At 32.0% G+C, this 25126-nt stretch overlaps 2 protein-coding genes and 1 long non-coding RNA gene across 8 annotated transcripts in view; 2 read left to right on the forward strand and 1 right to left on the reverse strand.

The window, feature by feature from the left end:
* Window positions 1-7233, reverse strand: part of LOC117983741 (serine-rich adhesin for platelets) — a 195834-nt gene extending 188601 nt beyond the window's left edge. The window contains exon 1 of one of the 2 annotated variants that reach the window (XM_069498101.1): window positions 6777-7233. The gene's annotated coding sequence lies outside the window, so the exon portion shown is untranslated. The remainder of the gene's footprint in view (window positions 1-6776) is intronic. The other variant, XM_034970355.2, reaches the window with a different exon arrangement.
* LOC138402283 (uncharacterized) overlaps window positions 1-25126 on the forward strand; it is a 154726-nt gene that overhangs the window by 62547 nt on the left and 67053 nt on the right. The gene's annotated exons all lie outside the window — the stretch shown is intronic.
* Window positions 7286-23639, forward strand: LOC138404793 (uncharacterized). Of its 5 annotated transcripts, XM_069509915.1 has the most exons (4): window positions 9241-10978; window positions 11325-11440; window positions 12242-12426; window positions 12986-23639. In XM_069509915.1, coding segments are annotated over exons 2-4 (3750 nt in total). In that variant the 5' UTR covers window positions 9241-10978; window positions 11325-11438; the 3' UTR covers window positions 16549-23639. The 5 variants fall into 4 exon arrangements, with proteins under 5 accessions (XP_069354074.1, XP_069354077.1, XP_069366016.1 ...); XM_069497973.1 differs by having other exon boundaries at window positions 7286-11440; XM_069509910.1 differs by having other exon boundaries at window positions 9241-11440.

Here is a 25126-nt window from a genome sequence, read left to right on the forward strand (position 1 = left end):
AACGAAAACGACCCCTTGAATATAAATGATGAGATTTATACGTCAACGGCAACGCCGTTCTCTTCATTGTAGAGATATAATATATTTCTACCAGTCTGGATGCTTTTTTATACCGATCATAGAAAATATAACGTAGGTTGTTCTCTATCTTCAGCTCCCATCTTAGATACATTTAATAAGACAGGGTTCTATAACATGTCTCATGACTTTCTAACATTTTTATTAGAGTGGAGACCTGTTATACTTTAACAATGTTACACAACAATTTTTTTTATAAATATATTAGCCAACTTTATAATGCTAACTAATATTCCCCTTTCCCCTCCAACTAAGCGTAAAGCTTGTGCTAGGAGTAGGATACGACAATAGTGCAACGGGTGGGGTTAGAAGCGGCGCGCGATCTTTCGGATTTCAGTGGCTCTTTTCGAGGCTCTTATATTATCATCATCAACCAAATCAAATTCATAATATAGACTTTTACAATTTGTTATTAGTACACCAAAAATAAATGTAGGACCTATTATAAAATTACGTTACTTAATTAGTTGATACGGTAGAAAGAATGCAAAAATTGCCCTTTGTGACTTCGTTGCAACCTGCGTATAAATTTATTACTGCAGTATAATTTCTAAATGAGCATGGTTTTAAAAGCATCATGTACCTAGAAGCTAACCTTTTATAAAAGCGACTAACGGCAAAAGCAAGCAGAATTATTATTATTGATCTGACAGAAAAATTTAAAACCGTACGGAAGAGAACTGTTGGAATTTTTGTTAATAAATAGAATTTATAAATAAATAAAAATATATCAATATAATATTAAAATAAATAGAGTATATTATGCGAAATAAAATTTATATGTACCTTAGTTGTTAATGAAAAAGTAAAAACATCCACAGTGTAATGTAGGTATTTATGTACCTACCTCAGTTAAAAGAAACACTTCTGTACAATTTATTATAGGCGATGACCTAATCTTTGAACAAAGGTATTTTACCATGTAGGTTGATTTATATAATAATTTATGCTGTCCAGCACAAGTTATCAATTATCATAGTGCTTAAAATATAAAATATAAATTTGATACTAATACAATTATCAAGAATCAGTATAAAGACTCGTAATACATAGTACGACCTATTGATTTTCGCCTAATTATTACTTAGATTATGCTGTGACAATGAGAATAATAATATTAAGTATTAAATTATGTAATATTTTAAAATTCAGTTATATATATTTTTTCTTCTGCCTATATTATTAACACAAGTCTGGCTGCAGGCCGGGGCGTGGTGAAAATTTTATTTTCGTATTATTGCTTTTGTGTGACTTCACTCTCACAACTAAAAAGCAAATATAATAACTACACCTCATAATGAAACCTGTCCACCCGTCTAGGCTGTTGGCTACTCCAAACATATTTTTGATACATATCTACATATTAATACATACATATTATTATAAGCATCCATAAATACATTTAAACACTTCTGGTGCAGTTGTATGAAACGCACTACTCATCCGAAATTTTCATTTATTTATTCTTAAAAAGTGAACTTCTTACCTAAAACATGTACAACAAAACCACAATAAAGAAAAACTCAAGTAGGTAATTAAACATATTAAAACAAGGACACTACTCTATGATGTTTTAACTGACGCGTAGCTTTCCTTGTTCCTCATTACACGTATGTGGAAATGTAGGGTGGAGCCATATTGTTTTCCCTTGAGAGCACTGGGTGCCAGGTAGATAAGCAGTCTTTGCATACAGCGCGCATTAGCTAGCATACTACTTCTAACAACAGACAGGTTGGATTTTCAAACATCCAGTATGTAATATAACTAACCCGCGACTTCGTCCGGTGCAATCTATCTCTGTAGCCCAAGGTTTCCGATAGTCAACACTTTGGTGACAATATTTTTAATTAAACGCTCATTTTACTAATTAAGTCAAAAATATGCTGCGAACTTACCTACTCACTCATACAAAAACGTAGTTAATTACGTGACACAAACTCATGTTCTGTATAATATGTAGGCAGGAGGTGCTAGGTACTACATGCAGCATGCAGAGGAGTTGTTCCGTTTAATTTTATTTTAAGTATGTAATACATAAATGTTTTCTGTTCTTGTTTGAAGCCTACTTTTATTTTAAATCCACATAAATACATTTGGAAAATATACTCGTACCTATTATGGGATATTATACTTTAAACCTTTCATCATCAACCCATCGCCGGCTCACTACAGAGCACGGGTCTCCTCTCAGAGCGAGAAGGGTTTTGGCCATCGTCTACCACGCTGGTCATGTGCGGATTGGTAGACTTTAAATCTTTAGTTTATATTATTTGATATTTAAGTAAATTGCGCTTTAAAAATAGCGCAATACAGCCAGCGTCATCACGCATGTTCTCAAAAGATGGCATCATTCTGAGTCACAGGCTCAATGTATCCATGAGGTAACGTCCTCCATCATGACACGTTTTGTTTACAAACAGATCCTGTAATTCGCCACTCGGAAAAAACAGATTATTTATTAAATCTAACTTCAACTAAATGGAAAAAAACGTGAACTCGTGAATGTTTATTCAACTGAGAATAATAATATGGCGAAAGTACAATAGTTCGTAAGTAGTACCTGCTTACAAAACACTAGCTTGTGCCATTGTTAGTTTATTTGTGCTGTTACACATGTACGATGCAAACTCCTTATTCTTTAATGAAAAATATTAAGATAATTTCAAATCCCAGAGAGGCCTTACCAGCAGCCTCATCCTGAATATATTATAATTTACTTCTGAACATATGCGTAACGCGATAGACTTATATTATGTGTTCGTATCTAAGTCATTTTGATTTCCCAAGAGACTAATGATATCCTTAGTAGCTATTCCTCTGAGCGCTACTGAAGCAGGATCTCGGAGCAATTTCAGGTCAATTGTCTTTTTCAGAAACCACTTCTGTGCTACATAACAGGTGCTAATTATATGTGGCCCTATTGCTGCTTGCTTGTTAGGGCTGCTGGGAGAAATCTCTCCACTAATAAGTTGTCCCTTGTGCACGACTTTTCATCATTGAATATAATTTAGTTTACAAAAACATGTCGAAGATTTAAATACAATGGAGCATTTTTTTTCTTTAAAAAAGAATATTAGCCATGTTAAATGACTAGTATTCCCATTTCCTCTCCAACTAAGCGTCAAGCTTGTGCTAGGAGTAGGTACGACAATAGTGCAACGGGCGGGGTTTTCAAACTGTGAAACGTCGACCTTTCGGTTTTCAGTCCACTCCTCTACCCGTTGAGCTATTGAGGCTTGCATTTAAAACTATTGTAATGATTTATCGCTTTAAATTAGTTCAAGTGTGTTAAAATATGTAAGAACCAGGAACTATTTCTAGATATTTACATGTCAAGCTACACGGAAGACTAGTTTTTTATGTAGCGTGTTTTTGGTACCCAAGCAAAATGGTAAATTCCGTTTCATTTATTAAACCTAAAAAAATTTAAAGTGTTCATATTAATATAGAAAATTTGCACCTTTCATCTTTCAAAACTACGATCCCTTAGCTCTGCGTTTCAAAATGTAACAAATGTGATTAGAATCAATATAAATATTATACTGTGTTGAAGTACTTAAGTAATTTAAACAAACAGTAAGTACAGTAAAAGTGTAAGGGCTTAATTTTAACTAACACTGGGGAAAAAGGCTAGACTAAGCTAAAGCGTGTAGCTAAAAGCCACGCTCGTCCGACGACCTCATCGCGACGCCATTGTGGCTCAGACCGGTGCTCATGAAATATGAATGCAGTGCCTGAAAGACCGGCTAGTCCCAAGCCCGTTTTTGCAATAGACGCCCTAATATTGACACAAATGCTTAACTGTCATGGTCATTGTAGAAAATTGTGTGTTAAAAATACTTGGAGCGATCAAAAACAAGCATTTGATGCGTGTTCATAATCATAATAGGTAGGTACTATTAGATACGTCTAACTTCTATCAATCTTCATCTTCTAATATTATAAAGAGGTAAAGATTGTAAATTTGTTTGTAGGGGGTAATCTCTGGAACTACAAAATCAATTTTGAAAATTCTTTCACCAGTAGAAAGCTACATTATTCCTGAGTAACATAGACAATATTTTATTTATCAAAAAAATAGAGATAATTTCCTTTCGCTATAAGTAATTGGCATGATAATTTTTTAATGTCATCTCATAAAAAATTTATTGGTCCAACCAATGATATTAGAAGAAAAAGAGGTAGATAGGTTACTTATATCAAATTCGATGTTTATTAATGGCACGCTGCGTCAGCGCCGAAAGACTCAACACACATAAACGCATAGATAGTATTTTAACCTCACACAACAGAGAGTAAAGGACGGTGAACTAATAACCTCAGCTTCAGTTGCGCACGAAAAAGAGACGGTTATATTTTGCACTACCTCGTCCTGCACAGAAGAGTGGAAGAAGGACGGATATATGCCTAATAATGCGAGCGTAAAAGAGACGGGACGAGACGGTATACTAGAAACTCCATAGAAAAAAAAAACCGTGAAGTCTTTTCGGCTAATGCCGATTTATACCTACAACTGTAGTTGTATAGTAAAATAAAAACCTTATACTGTGGTATTTAATATATTACGAACTAGCTTTTTCCCGCGGTTCCGCTCGTTTTTAGGGTTCCGTGCCCAAGGGGTGCCAACGGGACCCTATTACTAAGCCTCCGCTGTCTGTACGTCCATCTGTCAGCGGGCTGTATCTCGTAAGCCGTAATAAGTAGACAGTTGAAATTTTCACAGAATGTATTTCTATTGCCGCTATAACAAAAATAATAAAAATTAAATTAAATTAAATCCTTCCCTAAAACAGGAAATATGCACACTATTTGAATTGTCAATACTCAGAAGAAACCTATCTGTTTATTTTATATTCTTTGATCGGAAACTTTAAAATACGTACAACGATAACTTGATACGTACTTATGGCATGTGACATAAGGTCGAAATTGCAATGAGTTGCATTTTACACGAACGTGCACGAGTTTGTTATTGTTAAATAAGTGAAAAATACGAATTATATAAAAGAAATAGTTTTACTTACGAATGAAATGTGATTCCTTGACTTTTGGAAACCTTGCTTGTGTAGTTTGTGCAGAATCTCATCACACACGACGGCATTTTCGGTTGTTTTGGGAGACGAAAACAAAATACACATTACTATCAACGACGTCGTCGATAGCGCGACGCCAGCGGGCGACTGAGCTCAGGTTTGCTAATTAGCTTAGTTTTAACGTGCCACTTGCGGTCCGCGTATAACGTATCTACCTATTTTCTTCTAATATCATTGGGTCCAACTAATCTCATCTCCGTCTCAATTCCCAGATAGGACTATAGGATTGATTAACTTTCCATCCTATGTCCATCTTACCTTAGGTATGCCAATTGCATACAGGTTCTTTCGCCAATGTCACGTACCTACATAGAGAAGAGACGTCCTCAACATAAATACTTAACTGTCATGGTAATCAAGAAATCCTTGTAGATAAGACGTATTAACATACTTGGAACAAACAAAAACAATTCTTCATAGCATTGGACGTAGATGCATGCTCTTGCACTTTTGCGGCATTCAAGGGCCTTCCTTCTTTGTTTGCGAAATTATAACATTGAAGGTAAAAAAATAATTATAAAATTATCTTTATTTGTTCATAACTTATAAAACTTAAAATGATCATTAGATTGGGAGATTAGAGCCAGGAGTGGTTTAGTTATTTTTCTCATTTACAGTTACTGCATTATTATGCTAAACTTGTCTTCATTGTAATCTTCTCAAATGCAAACCAGGCATGTGTTAGCTGATATAACACTTTTGAATATTATTATGTAGGTAGGTATTATTAAGTAGGTACTATATTTTTGAATTTTTTGAATAGTGTCGTTGAGTGCCAAAATTAATATTTATCGATATTTTGGTCTGCTTCTTTTATCAGATAGTTAGTGATACAAGTTCCATAGTGTTTTATTTCTTCTTTTGCTCTTTTGCTTATCCTGCTAATAGGTAGGTCCATAGTTTGTTGTTCTTTGGATCGATATTTTTATAAAAAAAAAGTAGAAAGGCCTACTTACCTAACTAAGTTGTCTAACAATAAAATTCTCGATATAGAAGCGTCTAGGATTACAATTATGATTTCCAGGACGTTGGTTAATGTAATAAAAAACTAAAAATATTATGTAGTTTTATATTACATTTAAGTAGGCACCTATATCAAATGTTGGACACTTGATTGACTAGGTAGGTATACTTACCCATATTTCCCGATCATTAAGCATTAAATTTTTTCAATATTCCCTGATATTTTATACTTTTAGATAGGCTACAAAAAGCAACAATAAATAAAATCTAAAAGCTAAATAATTATTTGTATGTAATTTGTCTAAATCAAACATAGGTACTCAGGTAAGTAGGTATAAATAATTCAGCAATCTGAGGTACTTAACGACTTTATCATACTTAGGTACATGTATTCAACAAGCAAAACACTACCTATAGGTAAAATAAAAGTTAACAAAAACAAAACTTTACACACACAGGTACTTACAGATACTGTCAACATTCAGCTTGAATGAAAGACATGTCAATGGAGGATTAATAACATGTACCACAAGGGTAGTTTACACGGTGCATCATTTCCCCAAGGTAAACAAAGATTACGTAAAAGCAATTCCCACGCACGTCACCCGATCGATTATCAAACTTTCGAATACGCCCACTTACATTTTAGAAGAGCAACAAAGCTAGGATCAAGTCGGACTCTTCTGTAACACCGCATCCAAAGCACAACTTGATAAGTCGCCTCTGCCCTTGAAGTCATACAGGTTATCGATGAAACACAACACGCGCACTGACAGTTCTAACAAACAATCACAGGTCAAGTTCGGAACCGGCCTTGGCGTAATAGAATAAACGCCGTTGAGATGTTTTAACAGTTTGTAAATATGAGCGGCTGCGACGGTGTATAAAGGAAATATCTATGTGTGTGTAAGGATAGTAATGCAGTCGAATCGGATCGGCCGCGAAACAAGCACTAGCGCTCCGTGGCTGAGCAATGACTAGCGAGTCGCGAGGGCGCCGCCGAACGTATGGTGTACGGCGAGTGGCGAAGGACCCCTCGGCCCTCACCCGCCGCGCCGCGTCTCCGCCGCTTGCCGCAGGCCTCCCCGTGCGCGCGCCGAGCCACGCACAGGCACAATGCCATCAAATAGAAAACATTATATTTTTTTAAATACAAGTTATAGTAGTAGGTATTATTGGGGCATCTGGATCATAGGAGATCCATATGCCCCAATCTATTAGAATAGATGCCACAATCTATTAGAATAGATGCCACAATCTATTAGAATAGATAAACATCATCTATTTGAATCGACGTAAATGAATAGGTGAAATTGAATAGATGAAATTTTATCTATTCAAATAGAGCAAAATGTATTTCTTAAACATAAGTTTTAATAGAATACGACGCTTCTCATCCATTGGAATAGATCCAATTCATCTATTCAAATAGATGTAAGTGGATAGGTATAAATATATGAAATTGAATAGATGAAATTTACCTATTCACATTGAACAAACCGTATTTTAAAATCAATTAGGAATAGATCCAATTTATCTATTCAAATAGATGTAAATGAATAAGTATAATATAAATGAAATTGAATAGACGAAATTTACCTATTCACATTGATCAAAATGTATCTATTTGTTAACCCGCTTAATTAGGATGGATGAATTTGAAAGGATAGGTAGGTAGGTGAAACGTAAGACTAAAACAAAATAATATAAATTTGAGTTCATTTATTAAAATATAAAGTTTGAAATGATATATCACTTATCTGTTTAAATTTCAAGTAATTCCAAAATATCTATTAGAATAATAAAACACTAAAAGATGGAGTTTAGTTATTTATTTATTACAATTCACTTATTTAAATAGGTAGAATAAAACACAAGTAATCCAAATTTAAATTTAAATTTAATATTGTAAATTTGTTTTTATGAGATATTTTTACCTATATTTTGTTGAATTTGTGCTATTATTTCTTTGATTTTAATATAAAGATCGTCAAAAAGTCCACATGTGACTACGTGTTGCACTGAAACTTCTAGGTCAGTACAGATGTCTTTATTGTTTACATCAAATATCTCTATTTTCACAATTTTAGTTCCTCGCACAGGGACTTTGATATATGTATAGAGGTGATCATCGTTATTTCTTCTTTTCCTGCTTGATGGCTCAGACTGCACTCTTTCCACGAAGTTGAAGAGGCCCTCATTATCCTAGAAAAGTACTTGAGTTTAAAATCCATTACAATCGAAATCTATTATCTAAATAGTAGGAGTATTATAAAACATAGTCTTCTAAACTTCTTAGAGGATTTCAGTTTGTTAGTATTTATTAGGTTTCATAGATAAAAATAGAAAGAAAATTAAAAAACTTATACTTAATGTTAAAATTTATTATTTTACTTACTGAGGACATCGTGACACGTCCGTTGTGATGAAAGCGAATATTGAAGAAGTAGTAAATGTTTAAATAAGATTTAAAAAATCGAATTATTGGAAAAACATGTATCACCGTAGAGAGCTTCAGGTACCTACTCATGTGACATCCTAAACGATCATTGTTTGATATTTCGAAATTTCATTCCTAGTAATGTTCATGAGTAATGGGCATGTATCTACATGTCCGTTTATTGAACGTTTTACGAACTGATTTAATTAATGAATATTTTATTGACGAAACCCGGCTGCAAAGCTTGACTTGATTTACAAATACATACCTATCTTAAAAATATTGATAAATAATTACAACAATTATAATAATATTATCAATCCGCGCTTGACCAGCGTGGTGGACTTCTTTAGTAGAGGCCAAACCATCTCACTCCGAAAGAGACCCGTGCTCTGTAGTGACCCAACGATGGGTTGATCATGATGATGATGATGATGATGATGATGATGATGATGATGATGATGATATTATGAGTAGTTAGGTTTGACCAGCGTGGTAGACTTCTTTAATGGAGGTCAAAACCTTATCACTCTGAAAGGACACCCGTACTCGGTAGTGAGCCGACAGTGATGATGATGATGATGATGATGATGATGATGATGATGATGATATTATGAGAAGTTAGGTTTAACCAGCGTGGTAGACTTCTTTAGTAGAGGTCAAAACCTTATCTCTCTGAAAGGACACCCGTACTCGGTAGTGAGCCGACAGTGATGATGATGATGATGATGATGATGATGATGATATTATGAGAAGTTAGGTTTGACCAGCGTGGTAGACTTCTTTAATAGAGGTCAAAACCTTATCTCTCTGAAAGGACACCCGTGCTCGGTAGTGAGTCGACGGTGGGTTGATCACGATGATGATGATGATATTATGAGAAGTTAGGTTTGACCAGCGTGGTAGACTTCTTTAATAGAGGTCAAAACCTTATCACTCCGAAAGGACACCCGTGCTCGGTAGTGAGCCGACGGTGGGTTGATCATGATGATGATATTATGAAAAGTTAGGTTTGACCAGCGTGGTAGACTTCTTTAGTAGAAGTCAAAACCTTATCACTCTAAAAAGAGACCCGTGCTCGGTAGTGAGCCGATGGTGGGTTGTTCATGATGATGATGATGATATTATGAAAAGTTAGGTTTGACCAGCGTGGTAGACTTCTTTAAAAGAGGTCAAAACCTTATCACTCTGAAAGGAGACCAGTGCTCGCTAGTGAGCCGACGCGGGTGGGTTGACCATGATGATGATGATGATGATGATGATGATGATATTATGAGAAGTTATGTTTGACCAGCGTGGTAGACTTCTTTAGTAGAGGTCAAAACCTTATCACTCTGAAAGGAGACCCGTGCTCGGTAGTGAGCCGACGGTGGGTTGATCATGATGACGATATTATGAAAGTTAGGTTTGACCAGCGTGGTAGACTTCTTTAGTAGAGGTCAAAACCTTATCACTCTGAAAGGAGACCCGTGCTCGGTAGTGAGCCGACGGTGTAGGTAGGTGCAGTAGTCAATCGTATTAATATTCTATAATTGAACTTATTTCTTTAATTTTAAGTGTTAAATTTGAATAACATTTTTTATTCGAGATATATTGCTGTGAAAGCTTGCTTTTATTAACACAATGCAATGCCACCCAACGCGATGATTTCGACACCCCATTGTTCTTGTACGTATCCGTTTTACTAACTATATAAAATAATTTGTCCGCCCATTGAATATTTTTAACCGATTAAGGCAAAGGAAGGGTTATGCTTTCAGCAGTGTATGTATGTTTGTATGTATTTGTATTAATGTATGTTCCAGCGTAGCGCCTAAACTATGGAGCTGATTTGAATAATGTGCTGACAGGCGATTCGTTATTATGATTCAGCTGACATTTTAGCTTCTTAATATATAAAAAGAAAAGGTGACTGACTGGCTGACTGACTGACTGACTGACTGACTGACTGACTGACTGACTGACTGACTGACTGACTGACTGACTGATCTATCAATGCACAGCTCAAACTACTAGTCGGATCGGGCTGAAATTTGGCATGCAGATAGCTATTATGACGTAGCCATCCGTTAAGAAAGGATTTTTGAAAATCAACCCATCATACTGATGATGATGATGATGATGATGATGATGATGATGATTGTGTTATTGTTAAACAAAGCTAACCATACTAAAAATATGACGAGGAAACCCGGCTGCAAACAATAATATAATATCAAATAGAATTGTTATGGATAATAATTGTTGCATATGTCTGTTCATTGAATATTTGATCATACAAACCTTAAGTGGTATGTTTGAAAGAAGAACCAGAGGCGAGATGTTGTATGGCTTTACTGAATTTTACGCTGACGCGAAGATTTCGCCAATGGGTTAGAGGAATTCCTTTATGAGTAACTTTAATGTAAGTGTATATCCGTTTATTGAATATTTTTCAAACTAATTTGAAGGAAGAAACTTTTAATTATGACAACCAAACCCGGCTGAAAAACATAAGATACATGGAAATATTGTTATGTTAATAAATTGGTATTTATTTTTGTTAGTTGAACATTTTACCATACAAACTTTACCAATGCGGCAGAAAAGAAAACCAGAGGCAAATCATAGTCTAAATTTAAAAATTATTCATATCTTAACTCTAACTTCGTTATTTCTTTCACCTTAAGTGTTAAATTTGATTAGCATTTTTCACCTTAGGGAAAATGCTTGTGATGCTTTTTTTTATTCACACATTTACATGTCTCCAGAACTATTTAAGTTTTCATAACACATGAGGATCATCTTATTCCCTCGCTACCAGTCTCATCGTGCAGAACTCCTCAAGTCAAGCAGTTCAGAAGTTTTTCCTGTGCAAAATTAAAATGTAAGTACATACCTACGTTTACTGCTATATTTTGTAAATAAATCATTGTACTCTGAATATGACATCATTTTAATTACATAATCATGTTTATCTTGTATATTGAAAGTACCTATAGCCCAAATAGTATATATAATTTTAATAGAAGTATTTAAATAGAATATAGAAGTACTATATATTTAATAGAATTATTTTTATAGTGTAGTATATATTTTAATAGACGTTCTTTTTAATAATAAGTAGTAACTTTATAGGTGTTTTGAATAAAAGGTAATGAAACGGAGGGGGGAATATTTTCTTCTATTCATTACCTACCGATTATTCAAAAACATGTAAAGTTACTAATGTTCAATTCCATTAATTTTAAATTGTATTATTGTTTATGTTTTAAATTGTAATATGTTGTAATTGTATATTGAAAGTACCTATAGCCCAAATAGTATATATAATTTTAATAGAAGTATTTTAATAGAATATAGAAGTACTATATATTTAATTGAATTATTTTTATAGTAAAGTATATATTATAATAGACATACTTTTTAATAGTAAGTAAGTAACTTTATAGGTGATTTTAATAAAAGGTAATGAAACGGAGGAGGGAATATTTTCTTCTATTCATTACCTACCGATTATTCAAAAGCGTGTAAAGTTACTAATGTTCTATTCCATTTATTTTAAAAATTTAATAAATATAAAATTGTAGATTTCTTAGGATTTCTCGATTTCATTTTAATTTCAGGTTTATTAAAATTAAAACTTCGATTCAATTGTTTTAATGATAGCATTTTTCTTTAATTACAGGTCTGACAACGCTGATTTGCTGTTCCCTTCTCCGCGTGCCGAGAGCAGCGATACCTCATCTTCATCCTCATCTCATAGTAAGAAGAAAAGGAGGCGAGAGACCGAACAAGCGAGTGCAAATACTTCGAAAAAAGCAGCAAAAATAACCGCTGTCGACTTGTTTGGCAGTGACTCCGAGGATGAAGGTGAAAAAATGCCGACAGCTCCCACTGCAAAACCGGTGCTAGCAAGTTATATCACACGGCGGGTGGCTAATGGGCACAGCAGACAATTAATTGAGTCGAAAAATGGGACTCATTATATCGAATTAAAAATTTATAACTGCAACGAAATTGAAAACACTCCACCAATGAATAGATGGCGTCAGGCTATTGTTACAGTTAAGAACAGAACTAATACTGATACAGAAGCCTGGCGCCATCTATCCCAATTCATAGCGGCAGTTCGAAAAGAATACAAGAAAAGCCCACCAAGCTTCGTGAATTCATATTTTTAAATATGAATTCACGAAGCTTGGTGGGCTCTCGGCATTAAGCATCATGATGCAGAGAGTTATTATATTTTATTTTAGATACATTTACGAGTTTGTACTAATAAAGGGTTTGTAAAATCTGGCGTGCATTTTTATATTCCTTCTTTTGTATTCCTTTATATTCAATTGAAATAATTATAATTCCTTATCTTTTTTGTTATTCAATTAAAATAATGTTTTATGCTCTTTAATTTGTGTTTTATTTCTTACAGCTACTACAACGAACATCGTTGAACCACCACGTTGTGAATTCAAAGATAAGACAAAGATGGTTGAATGTGAGAAATGTAATATTTTAATACCTAAAAATAAAATTTCACATCATTTAAGAACAACAATTCATAAATCTAAATGTCTAGTTAGAACGGATATTGAAAATATAGAAATAATTACTACTGCTTTTAAAAATAGAATTGTCACTTATCGTTTGAATATCCCACAAAAAGAGAATTATTTAGACCCAGATTCCTTTATGTGCGACAGTAAAACGAAAATTTTAAACCTAATTAAAACATCAATAAATGAACATAAATGTATTAAGATTTATTTTGAACTTTTTGCATATTATACTTTACCCGAGTCCTATGAAATGGAACTCAAATCATTTAGTACTAAATACGAAACACTGTTTTGTACTTCAGATTTATATTATTTTTATGATAATCTCGTAAGCGCGCTTACAAGTAACATGTCCGAATTTGAACACAAGAAATCGGGCTGGACCATTCACTCAATAAGTCATTTAGAAATTAGTATTAGTAAATATAATCCTTTACGAGGTGGAATGTACATTGATTTACCTACAAAAATTAAAAATACCAAGAGTTGTTTAAATATTAAAAACAATGATAATCACTGTTTTTTGTGGTGTGTCATTGCTGCTTTGTTTCCATCAAAACATAATGTATGCAGAACCAGTTCATATCCGAACTATGCAGATATACTTAATACGAGCGGAATGTCATTTCCACCATCCTCAAAAGACATAAGTTTATTTGAAAAAAATAACAGTAGTATAAGTATTCAAGTATATGGCTTAGATATTAAAAATAATGTAACTGGACCTTTGTATGTCACACAGAATAAAAAAATAAATCATATTAATTTATTATACATTGAAAAAAATGGAATTGGACATTATTGTCTTATTAAAGATCTTCTGCGTCTCGTACGTAAACAGAACACTAAGCATAAAGGTAAAATGTTTTTATGTGATAGATGTTTGCAGTTTTACTGTAATAAAATCAAATATGATCAACATAACTGTTCAAAAATAGTTACAGAATTACCGGATAAGAACAGTAAACTAAAATTTAAGAATTACGAAAGAAAACAAAAAGTGAAATTTGTCATTTACGCTGATTTTGAAAGTGTATTGCTTCGCGTTGATGATCCCCATAAAACATCTACCCAGCGCACACACAGGGTCAGACGACATCAAGCTTCTTGTTTCGGATTTTATGTTTGTTGTTCGTATGATTCAAATTTAAATAAGTATGTTTCATACAGAGGTTCAGATTGCGTAGAAAAGTTTGTAAAATATTTAATTGAAGAGATACTAACAATTCACAACATTTTGTCGGATAAAAAACCAATGTTACCCTTAACAAAAACTCAAGCGGATGAATTTCGAAACGCCGTTAATTGTCACGTTTGTGACCAATTATTATTCGATGATAGAGTCCTAGATCATGATCACATTACTGGACAGTACCGAGGCGCTGCACACTCGTACTGTAATTTATTGTATAAAGAGTGTTCATATGTACCAATTGTTATTCATAATTTGTCGGGTTATGACAGTCATCTGTTTATTGAGAAATTAGCCGAGCATCCGGGAAAAATTGAAATCATCCCTAAAAGCAAAGAGAAATATCTTTCGATAACAAAATTTGTGCCAGTTTGTAATAATGAGAGTTTTAAAATGAGATTTATAGATTCATTTCAATTTCTGAATTCAAGCATAGAAATACTAAGTAACAACTTATCAAAAAACGATCTAATTCATTTTAAGAAATGTTTCCCCGTTAGAAAACAGTTTGACTTGTTAAGAAAAAAGGGAATTTATCCCTATGACTACGTTGATTCATGGGACAAATTTGAGGAAATCCAGCTACCACCAAAAGAAAACTTTTATAATAGTTTAAAATTAGAACATATTAGTGATGATGACTATGAACGTGCTAAATTGATATGGCAAACTTTTGATATTCATTCGCTTGGTGATTACACAGATCTGTATTTAAAGAGTGATGTTGTCTTATTATGTGATATATTTGAAAGTTTCAGAAAAAACTGTTTGCTTTATTATAAACTGGATCCGTTGTATTATATGTCTTCTCCTGGTTTAAGTTGGGATGCAATGCTATTATCTACTGGAATACAATTAGATTTGATCGATGATTTAGAAATTTATGAGTTTGTTGAAAAAGGTATTCGAGGAGGATTAGCACAATGTTCACTTCGACATGCTAAAGCTAATAACAAATACCTTCCAGATTATAATGATTCTAAACCTTCTACTTATTTGCTTTATCTAGATTGCAATAATCTCTATGGTTATGCTATGACTAAAAAAATACCGGTATCTGATTTCCGTTTCTTATCCCAAGAAGAAATAGCAAGTTTTGATCTTTCTGATACTTCTAACGATTCTGATTTTGGATATATTTTAGAAGTAGACCTTGTTTATCCTGATATTTTACACGACGGTCATAAAGATTTGCCATTTGCCGTGGAAAAATTCACTCCACCAGGAGGAAAGACTTCAAAATTAATTGCGAATTTATATGATAAATATAAATATGTAATTCATTATACGCATTTAAAAGAATGTATTAGAAACGGTCTGATATTAAGGAAATGTTATCGTATTTTATGTTTCCGCCAAGAAAACTTTTTAAAGAAATATATTGATTTAAATACACGATTAAGAAAGTCAGCTACATCTGATTTCGAAAAAGACTTTTTTAAACTATTAAACAACTCAGTCTTTGGCAAAACTATTGAAAATAAACGCAAACAAGTTAATGTTAAATTAGTCACAAAATGGAATGACAATGATAACAAAACGAAAAAATGCCTTTCTGCTGAAAAATTAATTGCTCGCCCTAATTTAAAAAATGTTTCAGTGTTCTCTGAAAATTTTGTAGCCATTCAATTAGAAAAAGAAAAAATAATCCTTGATAGACCGATTTATATAGGATTTACCGTTTTAGAATATGCAAAGGAACATCTTTATAAGTTTCATTACAATTTTGTGAAAAAACTTTATTCTGAAAGAGCAAAATTATGTTATACTGATACAGATAGTTTAATATACTTCATAGAAACAAGAGATGTTTACGAAGATATTAAGAAAAATATTTGTAAGTTTGATACAAGCAATTATCCAGCATTAAATGTTTTTGGTATTCCTTTAATCAATGGGAAAGTGCCTGGTCTGTTTAAAGATGAGTTAGGAGGTGACATCATAGAAGAATTCATTGGTTTAAGGGCTAAACTTTACTATATAAATAGTTTAAAGCATAAAGTAAAGAAAGCAAAAGGTATTTCTAAATGTATTAGTCAACGTCTAAGTTTAAATAAGTACAGAGATACTTTGAGAGACGATAAAACTTTAAGGTGCAAAATGAATATAATAAGATCTATAAAGCATGTATTATATACTCAACAAATAAATAAAATTGTGTTGAACAGGAATGACGATAAACGTCAAATTTTATCGAATCAAGTAGAAACCTTACCCTGGGGGCATGCAAAGACAATTTTATAGTGTAAGAAATTCTACTTACCTGCATACTGTTCTTATAATTATGTATATTTTCAGTTACTCATGTAGTACAAATATAAAAATATGAATGATGCTTGTTAATAAGATTTTTATGAATAAATGATTTGTAACTTATTTTATTTTGATTTTTACTTCCCTTATAATATGGTTTTGGTATTTTACATAGCTTAACTATAAATACTTTGGATGAATGGATTATAAATCAAATGGTATGATGAAGTTGATTAAACAACCCCTTTCATTAAATATAAATACTATAAAATTATGTGAAGACAAATTATGTGTAAAGCATAGTGAACTTTTACCCAATTCTATTCGTTGTATAATTTGTGGACCATCAAATTGTGGAAAAACAAATGTTATGCTTAATTTGCTATTACATTCTAATGGACTGAAATTTAAAAATATATATTTATATTCTAAAACAGCGTTTCAACCTAAGTACACATTTTTAGCTGCTGTTTTAAAAAATATTCCGGAAGTGAATTTTTTCGTTTTTGATGGCAGTAACATTATTCATCCTAATAAAGCTTTACCAAACTCTGTAATCATATTCGATGACGTCGCATGTGAGGATCAAACAAATATACGTACTCACTTTGCGATGGGAAGACACAAGCAACTAGATTGTTTTTATTTAACTCAAACTTATTCCAAAATCCCAAAACAATTATTACGTGACAATGCAAATTTACTGATTTTATTTAAACAAGATGATGTCAATCTTAAACACGTATTCGAAGAACACATTAATTCGGATATATCATGGTCCAAATTTAAAGAAGTTTGTACAACGGTGTGGAAGGAGCCACATAACTTCTTAGTAATTAATAAAGACTGTAATATGAACAAAGGGAGATATAGGAAAACTTTTGACACCTTTATTATATTTAAATAATATTTATAATTACAATGAACATATAAATATTGGAAAAACATAAAAAGCAATCATTGACAAAAAATCTTTGAACTGTCGTACATGAGTTTGGTATAATGGAGCAAAATCTAAAAAAGCAATTATTACAATCAGTTAATTCTATAAAAAATAAATTAAAACATATGCGTAACGTAGATGATCATACAGATTTAAATCTGAATAGGATTTTGAAACCTATAACAGCGCCATTAAAAGTGTTAGTTGATACCTCTAAACCTACGTGTAAAGAGGAAAAGAAAAATAAAGAACCAAATGAAGAGATGTCTCACGGAAATTTAAGTAAAATCATGGAAAATGAAGATCTAAATGAAAAAAAATACGATTCACATACTGGCAAATTTAATAATAATAATGAAGATAAAATTGACAGTTTCGAAAAAAAAATATATACAGATCTAGACATTTCATTAGAAAAAGATGATATTATCGATATTTATGACAATATGGATATTCCATTTGGAATACGAAAGGAAAGCGATAAAAACATAATGATTGGAAATTCAGAGGTACGATTTACTAAAATTGAAAACCCTTTAATGGGAGATAAAACTATTATGCTAAACATTGGTGGGCGATCATATGAATTAACTCCTGGCTTAAAAGAACTTTTACTACGTAAGAAACCTGATTTGTCGCTTATACAAGACAAAGACAAACTTGTATATAAAGATATATTATATAACACTAACGCGCATAAAAGAGACTATCATGCTTATGGACAAATTAAAGGAGATAAAGGTGTTAAGTATCGAGAAATAATAAAACCCTTATTTTTCGATTCTAAAATTAGTTCAAAACAGGGTGGCACATTATCAACTCTTAAAAAAAAATTTAAACCAAATACAGATCTTGTATATTGGGATGATCCGAATGAATTAGTCGATAGGTTAAAATTGCTTATTGCTTCAAAAAATGCTGGCAATACTAGCCATGATAATGAAATAATATCAATAATAGAAGAACTTAGAGAAGCTGGTATCATCAAAGAACAAAAGTAATGGTATATTTCACAGTTCTTTTAGTATGCAGCTAATACTTCAACATGAACGTTGATAAATTTGGGCATCATTTGAATAAAAAACCCAAATTTCATAATAATATTGTTACAAATAACTTTGCTCTGAAGATATTAAATGATGGAAATTTAGATGCTGAAAATAAAATAATAACCAATTTACATATTCCTGTAAATGCATCTGATAGTGTTACGAAAGAATACGTTGACAACTTTATAACCGACTGCAATAAAAAAATTACAACCATAAATGACTTAGTCACGGTAATGATAACCAGGGTAAATAATTTAGAAAAACTGAACGATAACAAGAAAAAGATCAAGAATGAGCAAATTAGATGTGATAAACGAAATCCATAAGTATGCTAGAGTACATTTCCCAAGAAGGCGAGTAATAATGAAAGATATAGATGATTTATGGCAAGCTGATTTAATAGATATGCAGTTTGTTTCAAGAGAAAATTCAGGTTATAAATACATTTTGGTGGTTATTGATACATTTTCAAAGTATGCTTGGGCATATCCACTCAAATATAAAAGAAAGGAGGTTGTGTGTAATGCGTTTAAAACATTGCTTAACGGTGGTCGTATACCCAAAAACTTACAAACTGATTTTGGTACCGAATTTTATAATGATAAATTTAAACAGTTGACTAATTCTTACAAAATAAATCATTATTCAACGTATTCTACAAAGAAAGCATCAATTGCAGAACGATTCATAAGAACGTTAAAGTCAAAATTATATAAAGAATTTAGCCTAAAAGGAAAATATAGGTGGGTTGATGGTACCTTGGATAAGATCATTGACGATTATAATAATACTCATCATCGTACCATCAATCGGAAGCCATGTGAAGTGGATGCAATTAATAAGAGAATGATATTAGAAAGATATAAACTACAAAAAAGTCAGTCTCGTCTTGTAAATAAGCTGGGGCGATTGAAAGTTGGTGATTCTGTACGTATAAGTAAATATAAAGGAGCATTTGAAAAGGGATATACACCTAATTGGTCAACAGAAATATTTAAAATCATTAAAGTGAATGAAACAATTCCTATTACTTATTTATTAGAAGATTCAAGAGGTCAACCTATTTTGGGGTCATTTTATTCTCAAGAATTACAGAAAACAAAACATCCGGACATATACCTTGTAGAAAAAGTTTTAAAAAGGAAAGGAAATAAAGTTTTTGTCAAATGGTTAGGTTTACCTTCTGTTGAGAATAGCTGGATTGACAAGATGAATGTCATTCTGTAGGATTGAATTATTGTTTACTTATTTAAGCGGTCTAATAAATTGCCTTTAGTATACCAAAGAGCATGGTCAAGAGCAGTATCTTAAATTGGTTGATTAATCACTTACCCATCGAGCTTCACCTTCCTGGATATAATTATTGTGGACCCGGTACGAGGTTAAATGAAAAGTTGCGCAATAATAAAAGCGGTACTAACCAGCTGGATGAATATTGTAAAGCGCATGATATAGCATATCAGAAATCATCAGATTTAACTGATCGTCATAAAGCTGATATCATACTGATGAAAATGGCTAAAAACCGCACAACGGCATCTGATGCTAGTTTAGGAGAAAAGATAGCAGCACATATTGTTAATAAAGCTATGTTAGCTAAAGTTAAAACTGGTTCTGGTTTAAAACACATGAAAAGTAAACGTATACAAACTCGTTCTGGAACAGGTATAAAGAAAAACTTGAAATACGTAATAGCTCATGCAAAGAGACATCTTCAGAAACTTAAACCAACGTGCAAAAAATTGGCCGTAAAATTGGCAGTAGAAGCAGCTAAGGAACTAGCTAAGAGTGCAAATATTACAATTCCTCGCATTATACCTATTCCGAAAACGGGGGGTTATATGCCTTTAATACCTATATTCGCTGGATTATCAGCTACTGGAAGTTTAGCTGGCGGTACAGCGGGAATTACCAAAGCCATTAATGATTATAAAGTTGCGAAAAAACGCTTGGAAGCGTTGAAAAAACATAATAAAAAAATTGGATCTTTACCTTTTGGAAATGGGTTGAATATTAAGACATATAAAGAAGGTTTTGGAATTAATGTATCTGATAAAAAAAACTAAATATTCGGCTACCCAATAAAGCTCTTACCAATATAGATATTTTGAATTATTCTCAAAATATCCCTCATTTCCGCGGAGTATTTATGAGAGATGAGTTACCTAAATACCCTCACAAAAAAGAATGTGGTATAATTAACTTAGATGATTCAATAAATCCTGGTACTCATTGGGTAGCCTATGCGAAATGTAATAATTATATTGAGTACTTTGACAGCTATGGTAATTTAAAACCACCAAAAGAATTAATTAAATATCTTGGATCAAATATTTATTATAACTATAATAATATTCAGCGGGACCACCCTTATAATTGTGGACATTTGAGTTTAAAATTTTTGTATAATTTTTGGTGTAAATATAATAGTATGCAGAGTTAATAAATAGCTTGGAAAAGTAAAATATTCTTTAATACATAATAATGAGTATAGCAATTACCATCGCGGGAAAAAAGTCCGTTCTGGATACGTATTTCCAACCACCCTTAAATGTAGATGATAATTATGAGTGTGGATTGATATACTTCTCGGCCATCAATTCCATACCAAACATAAATCAAAAAAACAATATATTTGCTTATGGAAAAGATAAAATAATAAAAATTCCACATGGTGCTTATGATTTATTTGACATAGCTGATTATATTACAAGCAATGTAACGGATTGTGATATAAAAATTAAACCTAATAATAATACTTTAAAATGTTTAGTAAATTGTTCTAAAACAATGCATTTCGATATAGATAACAGCATAGGCAGTATATTAGGCTTTAAAAATATTAAATTAGATGCAAATAAATGGCATGAATCTGAGAACACCGTCAACATTCTACCCTCATCTGTGATACGAATCGAATGTGATTTAATAAAGGGCTCATATACTAACGGGTCACCATCTCACGTTATATATGAATTTGCACCGAACGTGCCTCCTGGTTATCGATACAAGGAAGTCCCAAAAAACATTATTTACTTTCCAGTCAATAAAAATATTATAACATCAATAAATATAAAAATTGTTGATGAACACGGTGAATGCATTGACTTTAGAAAAGAGAGTATTCATCTTCGTCTCCATTTACGAAAACAAAAATGATAATATTCAATAAAAATCTAATTATTCCAGTAAAACGAATTACTAAACCCCGAGTTGTGCAACGCCACAGACGTATCAAGCCCCTCAAGAAGCTTACAAAAAGTAATAAGGAATTTCTTTGCTCACTTGGATACAAAATATGAATATACTTAAGGTCGCTGAATTACCACACTATGATAACTCGATCGAAAGCTATGAAATTCATACTTATAGCCCTTATAATAATAGTTTTAAAGAAAATGATGAGATTCGGATTCCAATACAACAGCAAGATATTTACATTCTACCATCCGGCAGTTCCATATACATTGAGGGAAAAGCAACAATTATTGGCAAAGATCATAAACCTCTTTCTGCACCCGTGGAGTTTACTAACAATGCAATAATGTTTTTATTTCAAGACATAAGATATGAATTAAACGGTATTGAAATAGAGCGCGTTAAGAACGCTGGAATAACAACTACAATAAAATCATATGTGTCTATGAATATGGGGCAAAGTAAAGTTGCGGCTATATGGGGCTGGAACCTGAAAGGAATCAAAAGTAATGATGGATGTTTCAGTGTTATTATTCCATTAAATAAAATATTGGGATTTGCTGAAGATTATAATAAAATAATTATGAATTGTAAACATGAACTTATTTTGAACAGAAGTAACACCAATCTAAATAGTGTAAAAATAGACGATACTACAAACGTTCAACTAACTATAGACAGAATACAATGGCGAGTCCCACATGTAAAAGTATCAGACCGTGAAAGGCTTACATTGCTTAAAATATTAGAAAAAGACAAACCAATACAAATGGCTTTCAGAAACTGGGATTTATATGAATATCCGTTTTTGCCTAAAACTACAAAACATTCTTGGTCGATTAAGACAGCTTCTCAATTGGAAAAGCCTCGGTATGTTATTTTTGGTCTTCAAACTAACAGGAAAAATAATAAGTCCAAAGATTGTTCTTCTTTCGATCATTGTAAGACAAATAATGTAACACTATTTCTTAATTCACAATATTATCCGTATGAATCTCTTAATCTAAACTTTGATGAAAATAAATACAGTTTATTATATGAAATGTACAGTAGATTCCGTCAGTCTTATTACAACCTCCCTGTGGACCCATTGCTTGATTTGTTAACCTTTAAAGAAAAAGCTCCATTGTTTGTTATTGATTGTACAAGACAAAATGAAAATTTAAAAACTGGGCCAGTGGACGTGCGAATAGAAATAGAAAATTCTGAAGATATCCCCGAAAATACTACAGCCTATTGTCTTATAATAAATGATCGGCTCATAGAGTATAAACCCTTAAGTAATATAGTTCGAAAACTATCATGAACGCTATAGTAGATATCCAAGGTTTTAAAAATGATAAAAATGAATTTATTTTAAAAGAAATAGCTATTATTTGTAACAACCGCATACAAAGTTTCTTAATCAAACCACCATTTCCGTTTTATGATTTAACAAAAACTGTAAGAAAACAAGTATGTTGGATTGAAAGAAACAGAGGGATATTCTGGAATGAAGGCTACATACCGTACCAAAATTATAAAAATATCATCCAAAGGATTTTAGATGGCAAAACTATATATGTGAAAGGTCTTGAAAAAAGTGAATGGTTACTTAAAATGTTTAAAAATAATTCTGTTTTTAATTTAGAAGATAAAGACTGTCCTAGTTTAATAAGCTTACATCAAAAATATTTGTTATCTCATGATTTATATTATTGCATGTATCATAATGATATTTGTGCTGTTAGGAATGTGATTTGTCTACAAAAATGGTGTTTGGAAAATAATTTAATCAGGCGCTTTAATGTAGGATAAATGTAATATTCTTATTTCTTTAAAGATTTATAATGTCGAGAAAATGTAAATGAATTATTATAATATTAAATTAATATATGAATTTTTTGACATACTAGTGTTTTATTTCTATTCATATCTTATTATTTAAATAGAATAGATTAGTTCAACCTATTGAAAAACTATCATTCTTATACCAGTGAATTTTAATAAATAAACTGCATCTGTCTTGCTATTCTCGTATATTATCTTTCTGTATTATGGACCTTTTTGAATATATAAACTTATTCATCTGATCAAAATATACAAAGAAGAAATCTAAATATATTAGATACATCAATTAATCAATTTAAATAGATAATTGATATATTAATCAAATAAACAATAATAAACAAATGAACTCAAGTTTTATTTGTTTGAATACTTAGATACAGCTACGTTTTAATCATTCAAATTCCTCTTTCCTGATTGGTTTTGGAACTGCTCTCTTACTAAGGGTCTGTATAATATACTCTAATATCTATTTTAAAATACGTTTTGATCAGTGTGAATAGATAAATTTCATCTGTTCAATTTCATCTATTTATACTTATTTATTTACATCTGTTTCAATAGTTAAATTACATGTATTCCAATAGATGGGTAGCGCTGTATTCTAATAAAACTTATATTTATTAAATACATTTTGCTCTATTTGAATAGATAAAATTTCATCTATTCAATTTCATCTGTTACTTCACATCGATTCAAATAGATAAATTTCATCTATTCTAATAGATTGTGGCATCTATTCTAATAGATTGGGGCATATGGATCTCCTGTGATCCAGATGCCCCAATAATACCTACTACTAGTTATACCTACCTATCTAATTAATATTTTTTTATATTAATAAGTAGATTTTAATAATAATAATAATTTAAAAAGCTAAATGAGAACTCTTGTTTGACAAATAGGACACATCGACAACTGAAATATCGATAGAAATACAACACTAACTGAACATTTTCCTATAGGCCATAGATCTATAAGTATAGGCTTGAAATCTATTTTGAAAAATTTGAAAGATTCTATCTTCAAAATAACAAGCGCCTCTATTTCTCTTTTATATTATTATCCTAAGTAGGTATACATCTATGTAAAAAGCATGTCGTAGGTACAATCATTTTGAAATAAATAAATAGGCTATCTCCAGTAACAAGTACCTACCTACTTGCAATATGAGTTTGCTTTTACTTGGGGAATCAATTAGTTTATTAAAAAGTCCTTGACCAATATATTATATGGACACCTGCATATCAATAGACTAGAGCGTAGGCAAAGTTTCTACCACGTATCTCCCACATTTCCATTAAAATATACAGTCGTCGATCTAAGAAATAGAATAAGCTTATCAGCGTATCGCACTCTTCGCCTGAAAATGAGAAATAACATTGTTGTAGCTACATTTTTTTCGATACATCAACGGAAGCGCAATGTAGCTGTCAGATGCAGGATTGAATTTTTATCCCTAGGGCAAAATGTGGATGAAACTCTGGTGGTACTTATTAAATAAGCATCGAATCAAATACGTACAAGGTCCTCCGTCTGTCACTCCCGT

This window comes from Maniola hyperantus, chromosome 1, assembly GCF_902806685.2.
Source record: "Maniola hyperantus chromosome 1, iAphHyp1.2, whole genome shotgun sequence".
In the NCBI taxonomy this organism is placed as follows: Eukaryota; Metazoa; Arthropoda; class Insecta; order Lepidoptera; family Nymphalidae; genus Maniola; species Maniola hyperantus.